The 22,434-nt window shown below is 37.6% G+C and overlaps 1 protein-coding gene across 1 annotated transcript in view; it reads right to left on the reverse strand.

Moving 5' to 3' along the window:
* VAT1L (vesicle amine transport 1 like) overlaps nt 1-22,434 on the reverse strand; it is a 108,334-nt gene that overhangs the window by 35,640 nt on the left and 50,260 nt on the right. The window contains exon 6 of the mRNA XM_074282493.1: nt 20,649-20,843. Within this exon, the coding sequence (XP_074138594.1) occupies nt 20,649-20,843 (195 nt within the window). The remainder of the gene's footprint in view (nt 1-20,648; nt 20,844-22,434) is intronic.

Genomic DNA, 22,434 nt, shown 5'->3' on the forward strand with positions numbered 1-22,434 from the left:
TCATGCTAAAGACAGAAAAGAAGATGTCTGGTTTTCTAGTGCTTGTTAGAAAGTAGGGTGTATATAATCATCTTGGAAGAATTTCCCTATAGAGCAAATGAAGAGTTTTCCAGAAAGATACAAAAGTAAAATGTTTGGGGTAGCTTGCCCCTTATAATCATTAAATTATGCAACAGATAATAAGCAAATTATCCCATCTACATATATTGAATAGTCAGGGGCCACAAATAGCCAAATGGAAAATCAAAACCCTTATTAGAAAAATTAAAGGTTTGGATAATATTCAAGTACCAAGTTTGGGATGAGGGGAAGAGAATACAAATGAAATATACCAGAGACAATAGGCAATATCTGCACCCACCCTTTCCCCAGACGGCCAGAGCACTATCTAGGAGTAACCAGTTGATAAACATTTAGTCATTAAGTGCCTACTATATGCCTGGCACTGTGCTAAATCCCAGAGTTACAAAAACAAATTAAAAACAAACAGTCCCCATTCTCAAGAGGTTTATAATCTGTGAGTCTTCAATGCCAACTCTGATCGACACTTATTTCCCACATTACCCTTTTGAGTTTTAAGTTCTTCATTTACAAAGAGGAGATGATGATGCCCAAACATTTTATCTTTCCTAAGGTATATTATGAAACTCAAACAAGACAATATGAAAGTGCTTTACAATGTGATATACTCTTAAGACAGTCCCTTGTATGTAGTTGGCATTTATTAAGGTCTGCCAAATTGATCTTGCTTATGAAATGGAAGTTGTTATCAATATCTAATAGGATTAATGTGACAGGATTTCCTATTTTGCAAAGAATTCATCATGGGATGCATCTTCTCCTGTGATACCCATTTTCTGACTAATTCCACATCCACCTCTCTGTGCCTAGATAAGAAACTGAACTTGGGATCAACCAATCAATCCACAAGCATTTTTAAAGGCCAACCATATGTTAGGTATTATACTAGGCTCTGGGGCTGCAAATAAAAAAAATGAAAAAGTCCCCATGCTCAAGGAATCTGGCATTCTATTGGGAGAGAAGACACAAAATTTAAATAAATACATTCAGAATATATGCCCCAAACAAACACAAGGCAGCTGTGGTAGGAAGGGCAATTGGAACTAGATGGGATTAGGAAAGTCTCATGTATATTTTACATGGACATCCTTGAGTCTTACTGGGAATAAAGGATTCTAAGATGCAAAGGAAAAGCAGAAGTGAATTCCAGATGTAGGGGATGAGATGGAGACAGAAGATGGAGTATTATATAGTAGGAATAACAAGGCCACCTGAACTAATCCATAAAGTAGGGGAAAGAAAGTAATGGATAATGAAGCTAGGAAGGAGGCTGGGCCACATAGTGTAGGGCTTTAAAAAGTAAAAAGAAGAGTTTATACTTTATCATGGAGGCAGCTCAGTGATAAGGTCAGATCTGTGATTGAGGAAAATCTCTGGCAACTATATTGAGAGTAGATTGGAGAGTGCCACGAGTGGAGAGAGATTTAAGACAGGGAGACATTGAGAAGATTACTGCAATACTCCAAATGAAAGGGGCCAAGTAGCCACATGAGTTGATGGTTATGTGAGGAAAGAGAAAGGGTCAGATGGTATATATGGGAATATATATGCTAAGTGAAGTGAGCAGAATCAGGAAAACATTTTTTCCACATTTGTCACATTTTGAAAAAAAAAATCAGAACAAAAGGGTAAAATCACAAGAAGGAAAAAGCAAATAAACATAGAAAGGTGAAAATAGTATGCTTTGATCTGCATTTAGTCTCCATAGTTCTCTCTTTGGATGCATTGGGCTGGGAACACTCTCTTTTTTCACCTCTGTCCCCTGGCTTTCCTGGATTCCTTCAAGCCTCAGCTCAAATCCCACCTTTATAGACCTTCCTAGACCAACCTCCTGATATCCTTCTCACCAACCCCGTCCTCATGCATTCCCTCTACGATTACCTCCAATTTGTACTGTATCTTGTAGGTATAGTTATTTTCTGGTTAGAAAATAACACTATTGGAGTGTAAGCTTCTTGAGGGTAAGTATTGTGTTTTTGCCTTTCTTTACATCACAAATTCCCAGCATAGTTTCTGGCACATAACAAAAGATGAATAAATATTTGTTGCCTGACTGACCTTTGGCCCTTAAGAGAAGGTTATGACAAAGAACAGATGCTATAAAACTAACTGTACTTGCTCCTATTATAGCCTAAAGGGAGCCTGGGTGTTTATAATCTGAGAACAGCCTTTCTCAGAGCAGGGAGACTATTCATCAAGTTTAATTTTATGGCTTTGTAAAGTAACTTATAAAAACAACCTATGAATGCACAGAGGGTCTGGGATACATGTAGGTGGAGGAGGTGCCCACACAGATGAAATCATGGCTATTGTGAGGTCCTGAAATGTAATTGGCTATGGGTTGAAGAATGAAATTATTCCTATCTGTCTTTCATCCAAAGCTTTCTTTTTCAAGGACTGGGGGATGAATAATCAAGTGCAATTCTAGAGGCAATGATTCACTACAGCTGAGATGCCTTTTCTCAAGCCCACTCAGTGTCAGCCCCCTTTCTGTTACTCTTCTTATGGTCAATGTGATTAAGAGAGGGAATCAAACCATAGCCCTCACCCTGAAGATTTATCACATAAATTGGAGACCAAGACATTAAGCTCAGATAGCCTTGGGAAAAGACAATGATAAGCTCCATCTGTCAAAAATTATATTTCTGAGACAAACAAAAATAAAGATTGCTCAGAGAGCTCTTGATTTAGTGCCTTTAATTTTTAACCTGAGTCATTCTCTCTACCTTCCTTTTGGTACCAGTGTGTCAGTGAGATGGCAAAGGTTTATATATACAATTCCAAGAGAAAATCTTTGGCTTTTTCCCCCTGGAACATACCATTTTGAATTTCAGGTCAATAGAGATTCTAACAATAAATAAACAAAGATTAAGTGGCTTTCCCAAAGTCACACAGTAAATGTCTGAGGCCATATTTGAACTCAAATTTTCCTGAGTCCAAGCCTACCCCTCTCTCTTCAGTATCACACAGCTGCCTCAACACATGGAATAGGACTGAGCTCAAGTCCCTGCTCGGGAGAAGTTCCTTCCCCTCTCTAGTCCTGTTTATTCACTTATGAAAGACAGGATTTGGACTAGATCACTGTTAATATCTAATATCCTGTGAAGTCTGTAATTCATAGAGTCTCTAAGGAAAGGGATTAAGGACAACCAGGGGGAAGAGATGGCAAGCTCTGAGATCTAAGGATCAGCTGAGAGAATTTGGAATATTTGAGCTGAGGAAGAGAAAACTGAGGAGGAACAGGGTTACCGCATGTATCCCGAATGATTCTCATGAAAGTGAGGGTTACACTCATTTGGCTTGACTCCTGGCAGGAGGGGCACAGGGAATGGGAGAAAAGGGTTAGAACATATTTCAGCTCAAAACTAGCAAAATTATAACAATCAGAGCCAATTTACAACAGAATGAAAGGGCTGTCTCAAGAGATATAAATTCCTATTACTACTGATCTTCAGGGGAAGGCCAGCAGCCTTCACAACATCTTTGACCCTTCCATTTCCCTCACCCTACATATATCCAGTCAGTTTCCTTGGACTCTGGCTCCAACTTACCTCCAAATGATACTACTTATTATATATTCATTTCCTGTAGGCACTCTATAGTAGCCTTCTGATTATTTCTCATACATGACACTTCATGTCCTTGTGGGGACATAGAGAGGCTGTCCCCAGATTTTGGATATTCTTCCTCCTAACCTTTACCTCTTAGAATATTTTATTTTATCTTTATTTGTTTATTTTTTTGAGGCTGGGGTTAAGTGACTTGCCCAGGTCACACAGCCAGGAAGTGTTAAGTGTCTGAGATCAGATTTGAACTCGGGTCCTCCTGAATTCAAGGCTGGTGCTCTATCCACTGCACCACCTAGCTGCCCCTTTTATTTCCTTTTAAATTCAATTTAAATTTTACTACAATCTATATGAGGCCTACTTCCCTTAGCTACTAGTATCTCTCCCCAAATTACCTTGAATTTACTTTGTATACATTTAGAATGTACTTTTTACACACATATCCTCTCCTGAAAGAATGTCAGCTCCCAGTAAGCAGAGGCCGTTTGGTTTAGGCCTGTCACCCATGCTTGGCATAAGCATTCCATAACCATGCCCAGAGGGCACAGTGCATACCCATTGATCCAGCATTGTTACTACTGGGCTTATATCCTGAAGAGATTTTAAAGAAGGGAAAGGGACTCGTATGTGCAAGAATGTTTGTGGCAGCCCTCTTTGTAGTGGCCAGAAACTGGAAACTGAGTGGATGCCCATCTGTTAGAGAATGGCTGAATAAAGTGTGGTATATGAATGTTATGGAATATTATTGTCCTGTAAGAAATGATCAAGAGGATGAATATAGAGAGGCCTGGAGAGATTTACATGAACTGATGCTGAGTGAAATGAGCAGAACCAGGAGATCATTGTACATAGCAACAGCAAGTTTATACGATGATCAATTCTTCTTTTTTTTTTTTTTAATAATTAAATTTTTATTTTATTTTATAATTATAACTTTTTTTTTGACATTACATATGCATGGGTAATTTTTTACAACATTATCCCTTGCACTTCTTTTCAGATTTTTTCCCTTCCTCCCCCAACCCCCTCCCCCAGATGGCAAGCAGTCTTATATATGTTAAATATATTACAGTATAATTTAGATACAATATATGTGTGTAGAACCGAATTTTTTGTTGTACAGGAAGAATTGGATTCAGAAGGTAAAAATAACAGTTTACATTCATTTCCCAGTGTTCCTTTTCTGGATGTAACTGATTCTGTCCATCATTAATCAATTGGAATTGGATTAGTTCTTCTCTATGTTGAAGAAATCCACTTCCATCAGCATACATCCTCGTACAGTATCATTGTCGAAGTGTATAATGATCTTCTGGTTCTGCTCGTTTCACTCAGCATCAGTTGATGTAAGTCTCTCCAAGCCTCTCTGTATTCCTCCTGTTGGTCATTTCTTACAGAGCAATAATATTCCATAACATTCATATACCATAATTTACCCAACCATTCTCCAATTGATGGACATCCATTCATCTTCCAGCTTCTAGCCACTATGAAAAGGGCTGCCACAAACATTTTGGCACATACAGGTCCCTTTCCCTTCTTTAGTAGTTCCTTGGGGTATAAGCCCAGTAGTAGTATGGCTGGGTCAAAGGGTATGCACATTTTGATAACTTTTTGGGCATAATTCCAGATTGCTCTCCAGAATGGTTGGATTCTTTCACAACTCCACCAACAATGCATCAGTGTCCCAGTGTTCCCACAGCCCCTCCAACATTCATCGTTATTTTTTCCTGCCATCTTAGCCAATCTGACAGGTGTGTAATGATATCTCAGAGTTGTCTTAATTTGCATTTCTCTGATCAATAGTTTTTTGGAACACTCTTTCATATGAGTGGAAATAGTTTTAATTTCATCATCTGAAAATTGTCTGTTCATATCCTTTGACCATTTATCAATTGGAGAATGGCTTGATTTCTTATAAATTAAAGTCAATTCTCTGTATATTTTGGAGATGAGGCCTTTATCAGAACCTTTAACTGTAAAAATGTTTTCCCAATTTGTTACTTCCCTTCTAATCTTGTTTGCATTAGTTTTGTTTGTGCAGAAACTTTTTAATTTGGTGTAATCAATTTTCTATTTTGTGATCAATAATGGTCTCTAGTTCTCCCTTGGACACAAACTCCTTCCTCCTCCACAAGTCTGAGAGGTAAACATCCCATGTTCCTCCAATTTATTTATGATTTCGTTCTTTATGCCTAAATGTTGGACCCATTTTGATCTAATCTTAGTATGTGGTGTTAAATGTGGGTCCATGCCTAGTTTCTGCCATACTAATTCCCAGTTTTTGTCAAATAATGAATTCTTATCCCAAAATTTGGGATCTTTGGGTTTGTCAAAGATTAGATTGCTATTTTTATTCACTATCTTGCCCTGTGAACCTAACCTATGCCACTGATCTACCGGTCTATTTCTTAGCCAATACCAAATGGTTTTGGTGACTGTTGCTTTATAATATAGCTTTAAATCAGGTACACTTAGACCACCTTCATCTGACATTTTTTTTTCATTAATTCCCTTGAAATTCTCAACCTTTTATTCTTCCATATGAATCTTGTTGTTATTTTTTCTAGGTCATTAAAATAGTTTCTTGGGAGTCTGATTGGTATAGCACTAAATAAATAGATTAGTTTGGGGAGTATTGTCATCTTTATTATATTCGCTCGGCCTATCCAAGAAAACTGAATGTCTTTCCAATTATTTAAATCTGACTTTATTTTTGTGGCAAGTGTTTTGTAATTTTTCTCATATAATTCCTGACTTTTCTTTGGTAGATGGATTCCCAAATACTTTATACTCTCAACATTTGTTTGGAATGGAATTTCTCTTTGTATCTCTTGCTGTTGCATTTTGTTGGTGATATATAAAAATGCTGAGGATTTATGTGGACACGATGATCAATTCTGATGGATGTGGCTCTCTTCAACAATGAGATGATTCAGGCCTGTTCCAATGATCTTGTGATGAAGAGAGCCATCTACAATCAGAGAGAGAACTGTGGGAACTGAGTGTGGATCACCACCTAGTATTTTCACTTTTTGTTGTTATTCATTGCATTTTTTTCTAATTTTTTCCTTTTTAATCTATTTTTCTTGTGCATCATGATAACTGTGGAAATATGCATAGAAGAAATGTACATGTTTAACCTATATTGGATTACTTGCTGACTAGAAGGGGGGTGTGTGTGAAAGGGGAGAACATTTGGAACACAAGGTTTTGCAAGGGTGAATGTTGAAAATTATCTATGCATATGTTTTGAAAATAAAAAGCTTTAAAGAAATAAGTACTCCACAACTGCTTGTTGATTGATTACTAGAAGTCAGAATGACTGTTCATCATAGAGGTTGCAGACAGCATAACTGCTCTGCCTGACAAGCTGTTCTATGAGGCTTTTTTCAGTGCTAAGACTTTGGTTATGAGTCCTTTCTACAGCTTCCCTGACAAGCTGCTCACTGCATGTATAAACACAACAGAACCCTTTTAAATATCACTCCTGAAAAAGAACTGAGAGTTTAACAAACAGAAAGATGGCACTGCTGAGATTTTAGCTAAATGTAATCATCAGCATATGTTTCTAGTTGGCTGTGCCAAATGATAAGCACAAAGCCCAAGTTTTCCTCATGTTCCTAATAGCTGCAGACATTGTTTGCATGAATGCCTTCTGGAAACAGAAGCTGTACAAGCCCAAACACATGTGCTGTAAAAGGAACCAGAAAACAGCACTGAAGAATCACCATATGTTAGCTCTGGAAGGGATGTTAGACCACAAAATGAGGAAGGGGCTTTGGAGAACATCTAATCCAACAACCTCATATGACAAATGAAAAAATGGAGGATCATAAAGGTAAACTGACTAGCAGATCACACAATATATTCAGAAAAACTGAATTTGAACTCAGATAATCAAAATTCCATTCCAGGAAGAAAAGAAACAAACATTTATTAAGCACCTACTAGGTACCAAACATCTAAGTACTTTACAAATATCTCGTTTGATCCTAACAAGTCTGGGAGAAGAATGCTATTATTATCCACATTTTCACAATTGTAGAAAGTGAGGCATCAATGCTAGTAAATGTCTGAAGCTAGATTTGAACTCAGGTTGTAGTGACTCCAGGCTCATAACTCAATCTACTTTGCTCCCTAGCTACCTCTTTTCTCACTATGCTGTAATACCTCCTTGCTAGGATAGAGGTGGTTTGAGGGATATTTAGGGAAGGGGCCTTTGTCTCTCTTGCTGGCCACCAATCTGTGTCTGGCCTTTGGAAATCCCCTCAATTCCTACCATTCTCTTGACCTCAACAAGGATTTTCCTATACCTGAAACTGAAAGTGGGTTTTTCAGGTAACTAAGGGAAAGGAGATAAAATAGCTGAACAGAGAACGTAAGGCATTGTTATAGAGCCTAAGAATCCTGCTTTAGGATCTATCTTTTATAACCAAAGATTTTAGTATACCTGTCTGAGTTAACTAGCCTGATTTCTAGTCATCCATTTGAAGACAGCCACATTAACAATCATAGCTAGCATTTATGTGACATTTCAAGGTGGTTTACAAAGCATTTTACAAATGTTAGCCCATTTTTCTCCTCACAACGCTTTGGGGGGCAGGTGCTATTAAGATCCCTATCTTAGGAAATTAAGGCAGCCAGAAGTGAAGTGACTTGCCCAGAGGAAATGCTCAAGTCAAACTCTACCCACTGTCCCAACAATTACTCCACATTCCCTAAGATATTCTCTAAGTTCATTTTCTTTGTTTGAGGGGTGACAATTTTTTAAAATCATCATGTACATTTCAGAGGCCATAACATTGCCTTCCAGACTTTATATCTTTTTCTTTTTTTTTTAACCCTCATTAGTATTTTATTTTTCCTAATACACACAAAGATGATTTTCAACATTCATTTATATTCCAATTTTTCCCACCCTTCTTCCCCCAACATGCCCTTCCCCAAGATAGCAAGCAATCTGATATAAGTTAAATACAATTCTTCTAAACATGTCCATATTTGTCATGTTATACAAGAAAAATCAGACCAAAAAAGGAAAAAAAAACTGCAAGAAAGAAAAAGTAAGCAAACAAAAAAAGATGAAAATGCTATATTTCAATTCACATTCAGTCCCCATAGTTCTCTCTCCTGTTGTGGATGGCATCTTCCATCCCAAATCTGTTGAGATTGTCTTTGGGCATCACATTGCTGAGAAGAGCCAAGTCCATCACAGCTGATCATCATATAATTTTGCTGTTCTATGTACAGTATTCTCTTAGTTCTGCTCACTTCACCAGGATCAGTTCATGTGTTTCCAAACTTCTCTAAAATCATCCTATTCATTGTTTCTTATAGAACAATAATATTCCATAACATTCATATAGCATAACTTATTCAGCCAATCTGCAACTGATGGGCATCCACTCAGTTTCCAGTTCCTTGCCACTACAAAAAAGGCTGCCACAAACATTTTTGCACATGAGGGCCTTTTTCCCTTTTTTATGATCTTTTTGGGATGCAGACCTAGTAGTGACACTGCTGGAATAAAGGGTATGCACAGTTTGATAGCCCTTTGGGCATAGTATAACTGTGATTCTGAAATTGGATCACTGCACTTAAGTTTAATCTTTTCTCCTAGAGATGAGACCTCTGGAGTTTGCTGAGGAGTGAGGTGATCACTCCTCCTGAGGTCAGATCGACTACAGAAAATTACTTTTAACAGCTGAGTGTAGGATGAAGCAGAGTGGGGAGAGACTTGAGGGGGGATCAGAGGGCAATTGCAATAATTGAGATAGTGAGTTAAAAACTGCATTCAAATCCCATCTCTGACACATTTTAGCTATCCCTAGAGCAAATTACATGTCTGGGTCTTAGTTTCCTCATATGTAAAATAAGAAATAATAATAATAGCACCTCTCTTCAGGGTTGTTGTAAGGATCAGTAGAGAGAATAAATGGAAAACCCTTTGCAAATATCAATGTGCTATATATATGTCAATTAGTATTATTAGTGACTGTGTGATCTTAGAAAAAACAAAAAACATAACTTTCCCTTTCTAGGTCTCAGTTTCCCCATCTATAAAATGACATAATTGAACTATATTGTTTCTTAAAGGCTCATCCATCTCAAACATTTTATGAATTAGTTTATAAATTAGAAAGGAGCTTGGTCCTTCTGAGGGCCATTTCCTGAGCATGCAGGAAATGAATGTTTTATCTAAACTTTGTTATTTCTCCTAGGAATGGAGACAGCTCTAAGAACAGCTGGTATTCACTGAATATTTGCTGAATCTAGCACTGAGCAGCAGTAATTCAGAGTAGTGAACAGAAATGATCACAGGGTCAGATTTAGGGCTGGAAGAAGATATTAGAGGTGATCCAGTCTAACTTTCCTTGCTTTATAGATGAGCAAACAACTTGAAATGATGTGACCTATCCCATAAAAGTTAAGTAACTGAGTGAAGACTGAAAGCCAGGTCCTCTGCCTCTCAGAGAAGTTCTTTCCTCAATCCTCTATTTCTCCTTAAAAGACAGAAAAGCAGAGGGCTGACTCTGGCCTCCTGCCCAAAGTCTCACACACACATATGTGTTAAAAAATATAATCCTTCAAACTGATGCAAGCATTAGCATCTTGACTTTGGGAGAAAATAATTACAGCCAAACTCTCTATGATGTCATTCAAAATGAAGCAAATAGTAATGTCAATCCGCCTCTCACTTGGCTCGAAAAGAATGCCAGCTTCTAGATTCCTTTCAGCCAAGTGACAGGCTTGACAACAAGTGTGGGCCTTCTCCTCAGCAGGAACACGCATTCATCGTTCAAGCTCACTGTCTTCTAAGAGAAGTGCTTGGCAGAAAAAAATAAATTCACCTTGGCCCAGGGCTCATCAGCCTGCTATGGGAACCTGATGAGCCACCCAGAGACCACAGCCCCCCCACCCCCCAAAAAAAACAAAAACAACAACAACAACAAAAAAAATACAACAAAAAAAAAAACAAAACAAAAAACCAAAAACCAAGAACTGCTTTTACACTGAATGCTTGTAGGGACAATGAAATACTCATAGTGGAGAGATGCATGTATGTGATTATATATGTGTGCCCTGGCAGATGTGTAATATTATTCCTTCAGAACCTAGTTTCCTTGGACCCATCCTAGCCTTTTTCACCCTGCTAAGTGCAGGAGTGGGGAACTACATAATATTATGGCTTTTGAAAGCTTCTTTAAATAAAATCATCCACTCTCCCCAAAAAAGATTTAAGAGAAACTAAGGAAGTGAAAATGTTAAGTCATAGATTCACAGACTCTCAGAACTGAATGAGACCTCAGAATTCTCTAATCCAATCAGGAGTTCTTTTATAACATCACTGATAAATGCTTACCCATATCCCTCATCTGGTCACCTTCAATTCATCCTATCTAGTCAGGGATGTTTTGGATCCTAGTTGTAGTGTCCAATGAATTAATTATCTCTCTCTTACCTCATCACATGAAAATATGAAAACCATACCCTCATGTCCCTTTATTGTCCCTTTGCTTCAAAACTGATTGTGATCTGTTATCAAACCATTTCCTGAGTATAGTAATTCAACACAAGGAGGGAAATAGGATCACAATCCCACGTTCAGAAGAGAAACAATGCATTATCTTGAATTCACCTCTTCTCAGTAAGCACCAATCACCACTAACTTCCCTCCAGATCCTTGCAGCCTTACAGAGATACACCAGATGAACAGTTATCTATAAGAGAACTCTGCCTTTCCAGAAACACAGCACACAACAGCCATTTTCTCTTGATCAGTATCCAGAACTCTGGCCCTAAAAGAACACTCATTCACAAATTGGTGGAGAGAGGCAAAGGGCAGGGGGTGGGGGAAAACATTTAGCATAGGGCATTCCAGGATATTACTATGTTGCATTTTATTCTAGTCCTCAAAAGCATGGCTCTGCTTTTGCAAACACTGAGGTAAGATAAGCAGAAGCCAACGAGATATTTCTGTGTTAAATTTGATGGCCAACAGAGCAAAGCCACTTTCAAATGGGCAGGGAAATTCCCTTGAAATGACCCTAACCTGAAAAAAAAACACCCCACAAATACAAAAATGAAAGCGAAAAACCAATTGGACTGCCCGATACGTCATGTGTTCTGCCTGGTTGAGCAAGTTTGTTCAGTTTTCTCTCTGCCCATTCTCCTCCCCCATCTCCACTAAGATACTGACTATCCGTCAAGGCCTAATTCCTATGCCATCTTCCTCAAGAAGTTTTACTCAGGCAGGATAAAGGCCACTTTTCTCTCACCTTTTTCATAGACCTTAAAGTCTTCATTTATTAGTTTAAAACATTCATCCAACAAGCATCTATCAAATATCTACTGTCTATAAGACATTCATGAACTTATATTCTAATTTGTATTATGTTTTTTCTGTGATCAGTTATTCATTGGCATGTACCTCTCTAATTAGAAAATAAAAAAAAGGGACTGAATCTTATCTAAACTTTGTAACTCCTGTAGTGCTTCTGTATATAGTAGACACTTGATAAATGTTGTATTTAATGACTGTTGATTGCTTATTAAATAGTTAGCAGATGTCCTTGGGGACTTCAAATTAAATGTTAAATCCAATAACCCTGGATGAATTCTGGAACATTTATTCCCTTGATCTCTATCCTCACTCTATCTCATTCTCAAACAGGAATGGACATACCCTTAATCTCACCATCACTCACCCACAAATATTCTATCTATGATTTTGAAATTCTTCTATTTTGACTATATACCTTCATGTCCTTCCTTCCTGCTCTGCCTTACTAAAGCCATTTCTAAGGCTTCTCCATTCTTCTAAGCCCTTTCTACATCCTCATTGCAAATTCAAGTCATTTTTTTCTCTGGCTGCACAACATTAAGAATTCTGATTGATCTTTCAGTCTGCTCCTCTTCCATTTCCAGCAACCTGTACCTTCTCCTTCCTTTACCCCCAGTTTTAAGCTATTTGAAGGCACGGATTTCCTTTTTTCATATTTGTATCCCCAGCACTTAGCATAGTGTTTGACACTATGTGTAGGTTGTTAATAAAAGTTGATTGACTGAAGCTACTTCACTCCCCTCTCTACGTTCTCAAGTCACCAACCCAATTCTGGTCTCATTTTCTTCCCTTCAAAATTTTTTAGTAAACCAGTTTGACTGTCCTCAATCTTTCAACCCCTTGCCTTGTTCAGTTGCTGAGCTGCTGGCACTCATCCTTTTCTAAATCCCACCTCTGAATAGCTCTCTCCATCTATTCTCTCCATTCTGGTTTAGGTGTTGCCAAATAACTACTGGAGGAGTTCCACAACTATGCCGACTGGGTCTGCTGTAAACTTGTGTTATTAGATTTCAACTAGTTCTCTCTTACTGCATACCAAACCTTTTACTCTTCACTGATAGACTGTTTATCCTACAATCTACCTATGCCATCTACTTCCCAGGGACTTCCTCTCAATGGCATAGCTCTTCTTATAATTGACAGAGAACAATGAAGCCATCAATTATGAGATTCCTCTCACTGCCCACTCCAATATTCAAATTTCCTCAGCATAATTTCACATCTTCTTCTCTTCCTGAGTCATGGAAGATAAGATAGCCCTACAACTTGCACTCTTCTTCTCTACCTGAATGCATCTCAAACTCAACATCTACAAAATAGAACTCATGATCTTTCTTTAATCCATCCCTCTTCCTAACTTCCCTATTTCTGTAGAAGACCTGCTATTTTTCAGTTACCCAAATCCAAACCTTTGGAATAATCCTCAAATCTACACTTACCAGCCATGTTTTCTCAACATCTCTTCTTCCTAGTCCAAGAACTCATCTTTGATCACTTGGACTATTGTAAGAACTCCCTAATTGGCCTTATTACAGATAGCTTTTTTCTTTCTTGCAATCCATATTCCCCATAGTTACCAAATTGATATTCCTTTTAGCATAGGTCTGATGATGTTACTCAATAAAAAACGTCACTGGCTTCCCATTGCGTTTAGAAACTGCTATGTGGCATTTAAAGCTCTTCCTAGTTTAGCTCCAGGCTGATAACACATTGCTCCCCCTCATGTACTTTGTGTCCAGCCAAATTAGCCTCCCTCCTATGCCCATCTCCTGTCTCTGGGCCTTTGTACAGACTGTTCTCGTGCCAGGAATGCTCTTCCTCCTCAGTTCCAAGCCTTAGAATCCCCAGCTCCCTTCAAAGCTCAGCTGAAGGGCTCCTGACTTTCAAAGGCCATTCCTGTTTCCTCTAGTTATTAGTATCTCATCTTAAGCACCATATATTTATTTTGTTTATGTCTTTTAGCTAATAGGGGACTAATGGTTACCTTGTTCCATCTGTATCTACGTCACAGAACCATGGAATATCAGAATTTTGGGGGACCTCAGAAATCATTTGGTCCCACTTGTACTATATACTCATGAAATGCCCTCTCTACAATATTCCCAACAAGATATCATCCAAACTTTCCTTGAAGACTTAATGTGCTGGGAACTTATGACTGCCTGAGCTAGCCTTCTGCTTTTTGGAAACTCCAATTATTAGACAAGTTATCATCACATAATGCCTAAATCTACCTCTGTGCAATTCTCACTTATCACTCTAGCTTTACCATAGGAGTGTGAGGAAGAACAAGTTTAATCCCTGCTCCATATGAAAACCTTTCACATAATTGAAGATAATTATCATGCTTCTTCCCCCTATCTCAAACCTCATCCTAGTATTCTATTTTTCAGTCTGAGTGTTCCCAGGCAATTCAATTGATTGTCATATGGCAAAGTCTTAAAGTCCTTCATCATACTGCTCATCCTGCACTGGAACCTCTCTAAAATGTACCATACAGAAATGAATATTATAATAACCCATACAGAGTGCAACTAAACAAGAGTCTAATGGGATTATTGCCTCACATGTTCTTCATAGTATCTTTGTTCTAAAATCACCTTTACTTTTTATGCTGCTTATCATACAGTTAACTCATACTGAGTTTGTTGGAGCAACTAGATGGCAGAGTGAATAGAGTGCCTGGTCTGGAGTCAGAAGTTCTGAGTTGAAATCCAGTCTCAGATGCTTAGTAGCTGTGTGAGCCTGAGAAAATCACTTCATTTATGTTTGCCTCAGTTTCCTCAATTGTAAAAAATGAGTATGAGAATGACACTTTCAAGGTTATTGTTAGGATCAAATGAAATAATACTGGTAAAATACTTAGCACAGAACCTAGCACATAGTAGGCACTCTATGAATGTTATCTACTATCATCATCATCTTTATTGCCAATATCCACTAAACAAGGTAGCCAACTCATAGAAATCACTTAATACACTCTTGTTGAATGACTGAATTGTTGACTGATAACCCCTATAGATTTTTTCCCGCTTGGTTAAGATTCAACACTCTCAGTTCACACTTATAAAATTAATTTTTTTGAACCTAAGTATAGAACTTTACATTTATTTATGTTAAACATCTCTTATTGGATCAGGATAGGCTTTTAGACTGTTAAGATCCTTTTGGATTCTGACTATCATCCAATGTAGTTGTTATACCTTTTAGTTTTGTGTCATTGATAAAGCTGAAAAGTTTTTACATTTATATCATATCTATATCTTCCTCTCAGTTAAGGAAAAAAAGTGTTCATTAGCACAAGGTCAGAACGGTCAGCATGTTGCCTTAGAGGTACTTGACCAGCAAGTTCCTTCCATTTCATAGTAAGCTATTGAGATCAATAAGAACAAGTTTGATCCTTTCTCCATATGACATCCATTCAAATATTGGAATGTCTTTTTCAAGTCTTCTTAAAGTAGTTTGGTTAAAAAAAGACACTTTAAAGCATACCGAACCATTTTATCAGTATTAGGAAATTCATATATTCAACAAATATTTATATATTTGACACCTGGGAAATTCAAAATTGTGAAAAGACTTGCTCTCTCTCTCCATGAGATTTATAATTAGCAGGAGGAGATGAGAGCAAAAGCAGCAAGAAGACTAAGTTCGAATCTTCTGATCTGCAGCCAGACAATTTGTGCTTTGCATGACTAGTCCCTACAATTCATAATAAATGTAGAGATGAATGGCCAAAAAGAACCTCTAATGGTGTCTGAAGTTATTATCACAACTAAATAAAAGAGAATTTTTCTTTCAGCCTCTCAGGGCTTTATATTTTTTGCATGAGATTATAAAGTTATCTCCCAAAGCAATTTCTTGGGGGTGAGAATCATTATCATTTTCTTACAGTGGTTAGCAAGCAAGTACTAAGTACTGTAAACTGTCTTCTGGCATCAGGAAATTGTGTGGGCTTGATGACTCACAAGTCTGGCCTAAAAGTGGCCCTGAACATATAAATGACTCAGTCTGATCCAACTGCATCCTTGAATGGATATGTGCTCATTTTAGCAAAAAATAAAGAAGTCACTGTCATACAGCATCAGAAACATCTGTTAGCAGATCAAGGTATGGATGCTGTCATTCATCCTTGACCCTGGAAGACTAGTCCTTCAGAGATGTTTCTATTAATTAGAATTTCTCTTTTAAATTATAATAATAGATGACATTTTATAGCATTTTAAGATTTTCAAATCTTTCCATATAATATTTCATTTGATTTTCCCAACAATCTTGTAAGGAATTAGTATGAACCTCTAATTTTACTATTGAGTAAAATGAGGCTGAGTTGTACTGACTTGTCCAAAGTCACACAGCAAGCATCTGGAGTGGGATTTCAATTCAGATCTTTCTGATTCCAAATTTTTTGCTCTGTCCACTATGTAACGCTGCCTCATCTGATTTTTAGAACTGAACCAGAGCCTTCTTCATTAAGCAGGAAATAATGAATGCGTTTAGAGTGTTGTTAGAGTATGTTGTTAGCTCTATGATTTCCTTTGATTAGTTCTATGATTTCCCTCTAAAAGGATGCATTCTCTCCCTATCCCACATTCTTTACTGTCCTTTCCATCATTCATTAAAGACAGATTCATCTTCTTCCCGCATAGATGTACATGTAATTATTCCTTCTCTGCTCAAAATCCTTTAATAGCTCTTTAATGTCTACTGAAAATCCTTTAATAGCTCTTTAATGTCTACTGAATAAAGTCTGATCTAGCAGTCAGAACCCCCACATTCTGGAAACTTCCTTTTCTCATACACTGTTGCTCTTATACTCTACCTTGTGACCATGTTCTCTAAAACTGCCTGAAGATCTTCCATCTCCACTTTGCTCTGTAAGCACAAGATATAAGATCCTAGACTTAGAGATGGAAAGACTGGCTGTCATCTCCTTCCTCTGATATTTGACAGTTGGATGACCCTAGAGAGGCCACTCAACTTCTATTTCTCTCAAACATCTCCTTGGCTTCCATCCATTTCAGTGGAAGAATCACTCATTGGGACATTCCACACCCCGACAAAACAGGATGCCCACAAATATTTGAAACATGTCTTCTTCCTCTTCACACCTGTTAAATTTCTGCCCATTTTTTCACCCTAATTCTATCATCACCTATTTCACTTCTCCGCCTTGATTTCTTCTCTCTGGCAGTAAAAACAATTTTAAAAAGCCAAACAAAACCCTTCTTTGATACTCTTATGAATTGTTCCACATCATTAGTATCTATGTTTCATCCCTGCACTACTAATAGTAAGAACAACAGCTAACACTTATAGAGCTCTTACCACATATCAGGCATTGTTTTAAAGTGCTTTGTAATTAGCACATTTGATCCTGACAACCCTGTGAAATAGGTGCCATTATTACCCCATTTTACAGGTGAGGCAAACCAGACATTAAATAACTTAGTCAGGATCACAGAGCTAGCAGGTGTCTGATCTGGCTCTGAGCTAAGGTCTCCTGACTCCAGTCTTGTTCTACCCATCTCACCATCTAGCTCTGACTTCCACGAGGGCAGGGACTGTGTCTTATTTAACTTTCCTGTATCCCCCACCTCCCAGCACAGGGTTTTGCACGGAGAAATACTTAATAATTCAATATTTGAGGGCTAGCCCAGCCCAAGGCTCTCCACCCATCACCCCTTGCTCTACTACAGGACCTGGATGCTTCCTTTTTTGTCATACATGTGCTCAATGGCATTTTTTAGACCAGCTATACCAAGTCTTTGGCAATAACATACCATTAGTGATGCAGGTGTGTTTGGTTCATTTCAGTGACACTATGTGAACAAAGATATAGCTAGGTCCCATCTGTAACCTGGTGTTGAGGCAGGACTAGCCTTCTTCCTATGTCAGGGTCTGACAAATTCTGCCACGTTTTTGCTATGTAGAATCATGACATTTTATTTCATACATCTTCTTGCCCACACTACATTCCAGATAAACGGGGCTCCTTAGTGCACCTTAGTCTCATTCAAGCCTATCTCAATCTGTGCATTCTCACCAAACACAAACCTTTCTCTTCCTTCAAGATGCATACTCAGGGATTTTAAGTGCAGAGGAAAAACCAATAAGCTTGAAATAAAGAAAATGGCTGGGTTCCAGCTCTGGCTGTGTGACCCTGAGAAAATTCTTGTTCTCTCCTTTGATATGGTTTCTTCCTTTATAAAAGGAGGGGGTTGTATTGGATGATCCCTGAGGTCCTTTCTCATTCTAACAACTGATCAACACAAAGATCTACATGTTGGAGATGGTAAAGAAAGCTGGCTCTACTTTGTCTGGAAATGATTTAAGTTCCCAAGGGAACCTAGATAAGCAGGGTAGTTGTGCTACTATGCTGTTCAATTTAACATATATTTGAACAAACTGAATGAACAGACATTCACAGTTGAGGTTATCTTGTTTTTGTTCTTTAGATATCAAAATGTTCCTCTTTGTTGGTGCTTGTTGAGGTTCAAATAAAAAAACATTTTTTGGCAAATTGTTCCTGTGACCAAAGCTTCCTCTCTTAATAAGCCCTTTCAGTATAATCCTATGAGTAAAATCCTTTCCTTTGTAGAAATCACAGATTTATCTTGTCCACAAGATAAATATAACACATTCCCTTGATGCTTTTAGGTAACAAGTCTCTTTCACTACAACCCATCCCTCTTCTTCCCCCTGCCTGCTATTTTATGAATGAAAACATGTTTAAAGAATTGAGATCTGTCCAAAGTCATATTCCAAAGAAGTGATAGAACCAGGATTTGAAAACAAGATTGATTCTAATGTAAGAACTAACTTAGTTCACATGAGTTTCAATTCAGAGTTGAAGAAATCTTAGAAATCTTTATTTTTGCAATTCTCCAACTTTTTGGCATCAGGACCCCTTTACATACTTAAACATGATTGAGGACACAGTTTGGTTCCTATGGGTTATATCTATCAATGTCTCTGTACTATCAATGAAAACATTTTAGTTTTATTATAGAAATACTTTTAAGTCCACAGAATCTCAGAGAGCTCTTGGAATTCCCCAGGGCTTTCAGACCACATTCTGACAATTGGTATTTCTATTTTAATTGTTTTACTGAGGGCCAAAGACACTAAGACTTGACTAAGATCATAAAGATAGCAAGTGGCAGCTCAGATTTGAAACCAAATCTCCAGACTCAAAATCCTGGATTCTTTACACTATATTATGTTGTTGGCTAATAAGAACCCTAAAGAATTAGGAAAGGGGATCACTGATCTCTTTCTTTCAAATACCATGCTAAAATGTCAGTGCTGACCTTAACAAAATCCTCAAAAAGTTTGAGGGGACAGCAATTTACTGTGTGATTACAATTTGTATAGCGATCCTAATTACGATGTTAAGAAGCAGTCTATACCAAGACTGTAAGCCGATTTATGTTGGAAGGAATTTTCATAATAAGAGTTCACCATAGCAATCTCCCCCAAAAGGGATTCTAATAATGTAGAATTATCCATACATACCACATGGGTATAATGGTACAGGTCTAGATTAGGTTTCCACAGACATCTAAAAAAAGCATAATAAAACCTATCTCAATTAGTCTCTCAGCCTGCACAATTGCTGAGGCTGGGCAATTAGTAGGGCAATTACATAGCTAATTGTACATATGCGAATATAGAATAGAAAGAATAACAATTGAATAAATAAAAATTGATAGCAGAGATTAGACTTAGACCTCTATGTATCTTGGTAGACTCAGTAGTATCATTCTATTAGCACAAGTGATTTATTTTTGCAATAAATTAGCAAAAAAAGCTCAGTTCTTCCGTTTTGGAGATGTGACTGACAAATAATGAAACTATTTTGTGAATCTATATTATTTTGTTTAAGAAAGTGGGGGAAGTGTCTCATGTATTTTTTTAAAAAAAGCTTTTTGTTGGAAAATGTTAAAATAGTTTCACTTATGAAGAATAGTGTATTTTCTGATGATACAGATTATTGCATTAATTATTATCTATGCTATATAAATATTGTAGTATGACCTAAGTTTGGAGAAATAATCAACTATTAAGAAAATGTATTATTAGTTTACTACATATTAGTACATAATGACTCATCATCATTGCTGATTATAACTTGTTATGGGCTAGAACTCTGAACCTGAAACAAAGGATTCTTACAAGTTGTTAAGTCAGTGGAATTGATTAAAGACAATGGTAGTTCAGTACATGTACTTAGTAGTTAATATAGTTCTACAAGATTCACACCTATGATAAAAGAGCATATAAGCTCGGACAAACTCAGCCAGAAACAGAACTAAGGAAGACAGAGACCATGGTGGTAGTTCTCCTGCCTCTCCCATAGAAACCAAGACACATTCAAGAGGACCTCAAGAAAGCTGGTCCAGGCCCCAGGCAAGGAGATAATCAAGGATTTGGACTTTAACATCTGGCTACACTTGTGGTGATTACTGAACTGAAATGAAGGTTGCTCCCAAAGAAACCGAAATAGAGAACATTACAACAACTGTTTTCAAATTTTCCAGCAATAATGATGTGTAAACTTTTGGAACTCTTCAAAACAAAATAGGTTTTGAATAAATTATAAAATGGTTAAAAAAAGTCAGTGTTGATTCTCAGAAAAGAGATAGTCTTACCTCTTCCAGAGCCCATAAAGAGTCCACCATGGGTTTGATCTTCTTCTCGTTGTATAGGGCTATGAGTTTGTCCATTATGCCTTTAATCAGTCCTCCTCGGCCTTGTTTAAAAAGGAGATTGAGGAGTGAAAATCCAGCAATGATTTTGTTCTCCTCATATAGCTTGATAGGGTTCACCTTCTCAACCTGCCACCACTGGGAACAGAAGTGACAAGAGCATTAGAAGAAATGGACAACAGAAAAAGCCAATCAAAGCTATGAGACTATGTGAAGGAAAGAGAAGGTACCAGAAAACGCTAGAACTTTGGCACTTGAGATTTAATCCTTCCATTAGTAATGCCTCAGTAATTACAAAGTATCATATAAATGTCAGTAATATTATTTAATGTGTAAAGTGTGGCAGGACCTTGGGTAAAGCATGTTCCTTTCTGGCATTAGTTTTCACCTCTAAAAAATGAGCAAATTGAAGATAAGCTTGTGATTTAAGATGTCTTCCAGACTTAATATGCTACATTCTAAGGGCCTTTCTAGCTTTGAGTTTTTATGTTCTAAAGCCTTTTTTAGCTCTAAGATGCAATGCAAAGTCATGGCTTTCCACCCCAAGCCTTTCTTCATACAGATTCCCATGGAGCCCTCATCTGTTCCTAGAGCATAAGACTTACAACTGGAAGGGTCTTTAGAGCTCATTTCTTTCAACCAACTCATTTCAAATATTGATGAACAATGAAGCTCAATGACTCCTATAAGGTCAAGAGATAAAAGTGGCAGAAATAGGATTTGAAATCAGATCCTCTGACTTCAAATCTAGAGTTCTTTATAGTTCACCATGTTTAAAGCCCATCCAAAAGCACATGCTGCCATACCAATGGTATGGTTATTCAGCATGCTGCTGCTGCCAAAAGGACACAGTCCTACTCTTCACACCATATGCAGTTTTCAACAGGGGCCCTTGTTTTTCTGAATGCTTTAGTCAAATATGTACACAATGCAATTATTGTGTTAACATTGTGCTTATGGAGCCTGTATTTAGGGGAGAGAAGGGAAAACACTTTGTACGAGTGAATGTAATTTGGGACCAATTTGCTTACACACAGCAATCTGTCAGCATTGAGTTAATTACAGCAATATAAAAATAGCTATTCTTGTTCTGAAAGCATTCATCAAGAGAAATGCTCACAGAGGCATCTTGTCTTTTCATTTTTTTTTCTGGGATGGAGTAATTCTCCTCTCATATTCAAGCTCAAAGGAAAAGAAACCTTTAATGTTTATCTCAGAAGGGCAAGGGAGATTACATGAAGTGGTTTCAGTTAGGAGATGGTGAATAGAGAAAATAGTGGTTTTAAAGATCCATGGAATTTTGGAACTGGAAGAAACCATATTCTTCCTCCATAAAATGAGGAAGTTGGACTAGAGATCCCCTCAGATGCCCTCTCACCTCTGACATTCCATGTTCTATATTGATCCTCACTACAACTCTGGGAGGGAGGTGCTATTCTGATAACCATTTTACAGGTAAGGAAGGAAACTGAATCTGTGTGACCTGATTTGCCTAGAATGACACAGGTAGTGAGTGAGGATAGATTTGAAGAAAAAAAATTAAAAATATAGCTAATATTTATATAGTGCTTGTTAAGGGCTTTATAATTGGTCTTTATGGTCATTTGGTCTTCATGGCAACCCTGGGAAGGAGGTGCTGTTTTGTAGATGAGGAAACTGAAAAAGTCACCTAACCTCTGTATGCTTGACTATCACACAGTTAAGTCAGCAGTTGAGGGTGAATTTGAAT

This window comes from Sminthopsis crassicaudata, chromosome 1, assembly GCF_048593235.1.
Source record: "Sminthopsis crassicaudata isolate SCR6 chromosome 1, ASM4859323v1, whole genome shotgun sequence".
In the NCBI taxonomy this organism is placed as follows: domain Eukaryota; kingdom Metazoa; phylum Chordata; class Mammalia; order Dasyuromorphia; family Dasyuridae; genus Sminthopsis; species Sminthopsis crassicaudata.